This window comes from Anastrepha ludens, chromosome 4, assembly GCF_028408465.1.
Source record: "Anastrepha ludens isolate Willacy chromosome 4, idAnaLude1.1, whole genome shotgun sequence".
Taxonomy (NCBI): domain Eukaryota; kingdom Metazoa; phylum Arthropoda; class Insecta; order Diptera; family Tephritidae; genus Anastrepha; species Anastrepha ludens.
Window position 1 is genome coordinate 50,649,310 of NC_071500.1, and position 7,263 is coordinate 50,656,572.

General features: G+C 40.7%; 1 protein-coding gene across 11 annotated transcripts in view; it reads left to right on the plus strand.

Moving 5' to 3' along the window:
• LOC128862259 (protein encore) overlaps positions 1 to 6,928 on the plus strand; it is a 116,857-nt gene extending 109,929 nt beyond the window's left edge. For all 11 annotated transcript variants that reach the window (XM_054100784.1, XM_054100791.1, XM_054100783.1 and 8 more), the window contains 3 exons: positions 1,439 to 3,573; positions 3,841 to 3,946; positions 4,004 to 6,928. In XM_054100784.1, the coding sequence (XP_053956759.1) occupies positions 1,439 to 3,573; positions 3,841 to 3,946; positions 4,004 to 4,068 (2,306 nt within the window). In that variant the 3' untranslated portion in view covers positions 4,069 to 6,928. The remainder of the gene's footprint in view (positions 1 to 1,438; positions 3,574 to 3,840; positions 3,947 to 4,003) is intronic.
• Positions 6,929 to 7,263: the final 335 nt, after the last annotated feature.

A 7,263-nucleotide genomic window follows, 5' to 3' on the forward strand; every position in this document is an offset into this window, starting at 1 on the left:
TTCCCGGCCGATGGGACTGTCTTCGCTCGAGCAGATTCACCGGGAGAAATCCATTGTTTTGATTGTTGCTTAGTTTCTGGTGTGTAATGATGAATCTAGGTTTCATCAACAGTGACAACTCGACGCTTCGAAGTAAACAGCCACATCACATTGTTACTTGTGAGCAATTGCGGCACTCATCGGACCGACACTTTTTTCATTACCACCTTATCATGTAAAATATTAATTGCTGTTTCGGTCGACACACCTATGACCTCTGTAACTTCGCGCACTTCGCGCACTCATAGATGGTACCCATAGGCAGCATCCCACTTTGCTTTTATCTCCACGAATTTTTTTCCATCCAAAAACAAAAAGCGAATTACCGAATGATACTGCTATTTTTTCATCTTAGCGAAAATAGCGTCTTACTCGAATAGCTGTCAAATCCAAGTTAACCTATCAGTCCGTCTGAAATTTGTTTTGCCGTCGTTTCATAGATGGCAGCACATGATGCTAACACTAACTTCCCTCGGGAACGCCCTCTGTCATCAAACACGGGTACTTATTGAACCGCCCTCGTATAATATAATAATATGCCTGTTAAAAAATACATAGGAGGTTTGTTTAAAAGGTAACTGTAAGCAGATGTGTGTTACAATTACAAACCATTCGGCATTCTAAGTTTTCCACAGATGTAAAAGTTAGCCAAGTTTATTTGTCTTGTTGGTTATGGCTGAACAAAAAACCGTCCGCCACAAAGTTACTGCATGCGATCAACCACGAACTACTAGAGTTGTTCAAAAGGGTCAAAACTGGTTATGACGCCGAAGTCAAAGCTCTGCCATTTAAATGTAAAGAGCAGAAGAGATGAGGTCATAGGGATAGCAGGTTAAGTTCGGTGTTTGCTGTTGTTTGTTATAGTAGTTCACTAGCTAATATAAGTTTGGTAAAATATAAAGTGGTTTCTTGGATTACAATGACGCGGTGTATAGTGAGGTTTTGCCTTGAAATTATGCGCCTTTTGCAGGAAGCAAGACTAAAAACACGCCTGGACCTGTGAAACAACCAGCTTTTGTTGTTTTTGTAGCAGTGTACAAACCCCTGCTTGGTGCAGTGACGTCCCCATGAAACAGGCTACTTCAACAGGGTGAGACCAGGAGAGCAGTAGTACTAGATGAGTGGGTTTTTGTGGGCATATGAAGAGTTGGTTAGTGCATGTGGGTATCTTCACAGGTTAGACATGTTTATGTCAATATAATATCCGGAACGTTATTGTGTCAGACTAACACGGGACCCACGCAGCAGTTTAATCGCTTTGCTTAATATCTTCATACAATATGTAATACATACAAGAATATATACATACAAATAATGTATTAATTTACGCAACAAAAAAATAATTCATTAGATGTAATTATCTATATTTTGTTTTTATTATCTTTGTATTTTATCACAGGTTATTGGAGCCAGCCGATGACATACTATGTGCCACAGCAAGCGCTCACGAATGCCGTTGCAGCAACTCCGCTTTTACCAGCACCGACACAGCCACAACCACCTACAGCAGCAACCGCCCAACCTGTGGCCGGACCACACATTACTAGCGGTATCAATATCGCGAATGGCATTGTTACAGCTACGCCGGCGGCTGGACCGTCGTCGAACACCAACGTAGGGCCTTTGGTCAGTGGTGGTACCAATGTTGGTGGCATTCATGCTAGTGGAAACCATGCTGGCAATGCATTTGCGTCCACAAACAGCTATCAAACGCATAGCGGCACAACGTACTTTGGAACGGGGCGTGTCAAACGGCCGACTTCCTCGCATTATGCCAGCCATCAGAATAGCGGCCATCAACTGGTTACGGCAGCCATCCAAAGTAACGGCAGTGCAACTACCACATATCAATTGGGACCCGCAGTACCCACACTCACATTGGCAACTACACCGGGCAGTGCAGCAGCAGTAAACACATCCACAGATCTCAGTGTTGGCAGCGGTGCCGCTCCAGCCACCGCCATGTATACGCTCCCCCAACATGCGGCGCTCCTTCATGCTAATATTTTTCCATATGCACCTGCCACTGCTGCCACCGCCGCAGGAACAGCAGCAGGCATGGCGCCCACTGTGCACACATCTGGCGCTCCACCACCGGCAGCACCACAAATAGCTGCTACCGGCCTGGCTGGCGGTGCGGCTCATGCACAACAAACAAATGCTGTGATCACCCCATTATATGCTCATCACCCGCCTATGACAGCTGCCACATATCCCACACATGGCAGCACCGTGCATACGCCTGGGCCAGCTGCCATACCTATTGTGGACCCCAGCACACTCACGGCCATCTCGCATGCAACACCAACCGGTGCAAATAGTTCGAATAATGTAACGCCCGGATACAGTGGTGGTGGTAGCGCTTCACAATCGGCGCCCAGTACGCCACACTCTGTACCTACTCAAGCAGTATTGCGTAATCCACCACTCTTCTCCACACCGCCCGTCATCAACTCGAATGGTGGTAGCAATAGTGGGGGCTACAGTGGCAGCTCTACCCCGCAATATTACACTGTAAGCGGCGGATCTGACGGTGGCACAACGCTTATGAACAGCCCACGTAGCAGCTCTTATGTCCAACACGATAAGCGCAACAATACAAATGCTGGTGGCTGTAAGAAACCGCCAGCGTATCCGAGCAACTCGCTGAATCGTCAGAACTCTACGTCCTATAACGGAACTTCGAATGGAAAACCGCCTCTACTGGGTGGCAACAACGATACGCGCGCCTCTCCCAACAATGGGAGCAATAACAGTAGTAGCGGCTACCAGGGGTCACGCCCACATGGTATGAATAAGCGTGGTGGTGGCGACAAACCCCAGACGCCACTTCTTAGTGGCCCACCCAGCTACGGTAGCGGTCCAACCGTGTCTGCTGTAAACAGCAATAATAATAGCGTCTACCATGTACAGCACAGCAACTCGTCACCAGATGCCAAGCCGCCAATTCGTTTGAATGCAGGAGCGGCTTCCTTCCGGGTCAAAGGCAGCTTCGGTATCGCTTATGAATTTCGGCGTAGCGCATCACAACGCAATTCTCCAGGCACTGGCAACTCCAGCAGCAACGACAATAGCAGTAATACATCACCGAACAGTATAGTCGGATCGAGTGGCGGAGGTGGTGCCAACACGCCGAATTGCTATGCCACCACACTCACGGGTGGCTATGTCAACACTGGCATCGGCATACCTGGCAGCAGTATGGTCGGTGCAGGTGATCATCAAGCGGTTGCGACAGCATCTGGCACATCATTATACATTACACCGGCACGAGGTGCACACATTCCACCACAACTGCAACATGGTGGTATGGTGGCGGCCGCCGCTGCTGCTGGCGGCACGGCAGCCGGTCTTGCAGGCACACAACAGGCTACCACAGCCGCGGTACTAGGGGGCGCAGCAGCAGCGGAAGTAGCAAATGCGGCAGCTGCCGCTGTAGCAGCAACAGTTGCGCACCATCAACCGCTGTTGAGCGCTTACCAGCCGAGTGCATCGGGAGTATACATCAAATACGGTCAAACGTATTTTGCACACGTAAGTGGTTTATGTTCCAACCAGGAATCACGGGAAAATATATGTATGCATATATAAGTGGCTTGCGCGGCAAATATATTTTATATTGGCTTTTGTGACTGGGTTATGAGACGCAAGAACCTTGGGTTTTGTCACTCAAATTTCCGGCATAAGTACAACTTTTGTACGAAGATGATGCTTGTATTTGCTTCATATGCTTTGTTCATTTCATTCTCATACAAATACATACATAGGTATATAACACCTTATTTGTTGGTTTACTTTTAGCCCTCAGTCGCTCTACCGAACAGTCGGCGTTCACCCTCAACGGAGCTGCGGCCGGCAATGGCGCCCGTCGCTGGCATGTATCCGACAGTCAATATGATGATACCAGGTAAAAAAAACTTTAACTTAAAAAAAAAAAACAATTAAACAATAACAATATTTTTAGCTGCGCCGCGACATACCCAAGGGCGTCATCCGAATCCCAACTATAAGGGCACACGGCCTCGTTAAACGCAGCCGCAGCAACAGCAAAAAGGAAATTCAGTGCAAACATTGTCACCAACACTGAATGCATCTGAAAAGGAGGAATATGCAAACGATGACGCTATACCAAAACCTAAAACTAAGTTTAAGCTAAAAATAACCTAACCTAATGATACATATGCGTAGATAAACAATAATTAAAACAAAAACCAGCATGTTAGAAAAAACAAAGACGTATTGCATCCAATGGAAAGAATTAGGAAAGCAGGAACAAAATAAACATAAATAATCATATAACGACAATTCGTAGCAAATACCTTATATTGCATATGTATAAAGATAGATAAGAATTTGCAAACAAAACATAAACGAAATTTTGAAAAATATTTTCCGGACCATTTTACAAAATCAATCAAGTTTATTAAACATTTTGGCATACACGAAATCCTGTTACACAAATCAATTCGAAAACATAGACAAAACACAAAGCATACTTCAATAGCCTACTGAAAAACATGGAATCATACAAACTAATAATCTTCCACAACTAAATATAAAAGTAAATAATTCGAAATGGAGCTCATATATTAATTATGTCGTGCCATTGCTGAAAAGTGTAAACAAGTAGGCATATATATATACGCAAAAACGAATTGCAAGGTAAACACAAACCGTAGAAAAATGAAAATGACACAAATAAAAAGAGACTGACTTGAGTTGCATATTGGCAGTAACAAGCGAAAAAAGGAGATGCTTAACTTTGATGGAAATGAGTGAAGCGAAATAGCGCTATTACATATATAGGGTGGTCCATGTAGAGGTTTTTTAAGAATTAAAAAAAATTATTTCGGTATTCTTTGGGCTTATTCGATTCATGGAATACTGGAGTACTATTTTGTTAATGCGGTTGCTTCGGCTGGCTCCTTTGCGCATTCTGCTAGCCCAGTTTTCCAAAACCTCGGTAAAGGTTTGTGGGTCTACCTTAGGCTTAAGAGCCTGAATAGTTACTGGATTGCTCGCATAACATCGGTCCTTCACGGCACTACACAAAAAAGTATAGTAGGGTCAAATCGCAGCCAATTGACGCGGCCGAGACGGTTGACAATACGATTACCGAACTTGGTGGCATGGAAAACCATGAAACTGATAATCCCACCCTGTACGTATGTTACTGGGAGTGAGAATTTCGGAAGTGAATCAAGAGGATTTGGTGAAATTTTATATATGCGCTTATAAAAACATGGTTTTTAAAAAATTAGACATTGCTGTAAATTCTATAACTTTCATCACCGTTTATGCATATAAGTATAAAGGCTAGCTACTAGAAAGCAGCAAAGATGCAGACATAAAATGTCACGTAGTGTGCGATAAAAAATGCCTCTTTCCATGTATGATGTCACTTCGTTAACAAACTAATGGCGTTTGAAAATTGGAGAAAACTGAACAAGGAATGTACGCAATGTGAATCTTTTTTATACATAAACCTTGACAAAACCGTCTGATGCGCTGACGGCATCGGCTCGTTCAGATGCAGATACTTAATGTTGGCAGAAAACTAACATTGACTTGGATCAAGTGGCAGTGTCACTGGTGCTGATAAAAGAATGAATGAAAGTACTGGCAATGTTAGCATTTAAATTTTCTTCTTTCTCATGGGCGATGCTTATGTTTCGGGTTTTTTCTTATTTTGAACCAATAGGTCAGAGGTTGTATGGATGCTTATTTACAAAAAAAAAAAAAAAATATTATACATAACAGTTCCACGTTTTATAGATGTGCATATGTAAATATATATATATACGTATACTTATACATATTTTCTTTAAATATTTTTGTTTCAAAATTCATTTGTGATGTAAAAAATTATTTCAAAATTTATTATTTTCTAATCTGAATTAATGATTGGATGCACTTGTTTGTATTAAATACAAAATTTTCTTGTATAAGTGTTAATAGTATTGTTGTTTTTCGTTTCAGTGTTGTTTAACTAACTCATGTTTATAAAAACAAATATTTTAAAAGCTTTTTTTGTTGTGACTTTTACTTGTTTTTTTTTTTTTTTTTTTGTTTTTTTTTTTTTGTAACTTGTTCTTGTTTGTTTTCTGTTGTTACTTGTTATTGTTTTTTTTTTTTGTTTGTGTCTTTGAGTTTTGCGGTATTTTTATTTTCTCTTTTGAATTCTCATAAATAGTTTATTTTTAGCATTGAATTTGTACACACAGGTTTTGTCAGGTCAAGAGCTGTTACTTCAACACCGTTCCCCAAAACTCTGTGTATGTGGTATATTTTATGCTTCTATTTGAAATAAAAATAATTTTTCACCCAATCCGCTGTTCAATTGAAAAAAAATCTGATTCGCCGCAACGAATTTGTTGAAAAGTTTGAGTAAAAACTAATTTACGTTGCTATACTCGAATTACGTGAAGCGTGAACCACTTTCAGTGGCACCAAAGCGATTATTACACTACTGTAATTAAAATTGTATTGTAGTTCTACGCTTAAATTTGAGGCACGCAAGCGCTATAAGAAATATCGCCAAAAACTCATGTTTCCAAGCTATTGAACTAGAAAGAAGTGGTCAGAAGTATGTATCCAGCAAAATCAATGCCTAATCAACTGTATGAGTCAGTCAAACAGTCAGTGTCTTTTTAAACAATATATACATATACATATATATATATATATATAAATATTAAAAATACAATTACACGCTAAAGTAATAATAATTTTATAGTATGTAAACAATTTTACTATATATAATAATAAAAATAATAATAATAATCCTAAAGGTAGACTTACAAGCTGAGAAAGTAAACACCTAGTGAATAAAGAAAGACGTAAACCGTATACTAAATTAAATTAAAAACGAAGAATTAAGTAAAACATATAATAATAAAAAACTGATAGCATATATGTATGTATATCGGCTGCCTACTACTACGCTCCCGCAAACTATACATAGTTTTCTACACCACACGAACATACCCCAAATTAACTGCATAAATTTCAAATTCTACAACTCAATCTCAAAAACTGTGTGCGCCTAGGCGTATGATAACTCTCTGCATACATACATAGACACAAGCTCAGCAAGGCGTTGCCTGTGTAGCGGTTTGTAAGTTGTACGAAAGCTTTAATAAATGTACAGTAAACGCGTTGAGAACAATGTATTCTATTAAAAAAATTAGTAGCTTATAGTATGTTTTCTAACTAAAAATTATT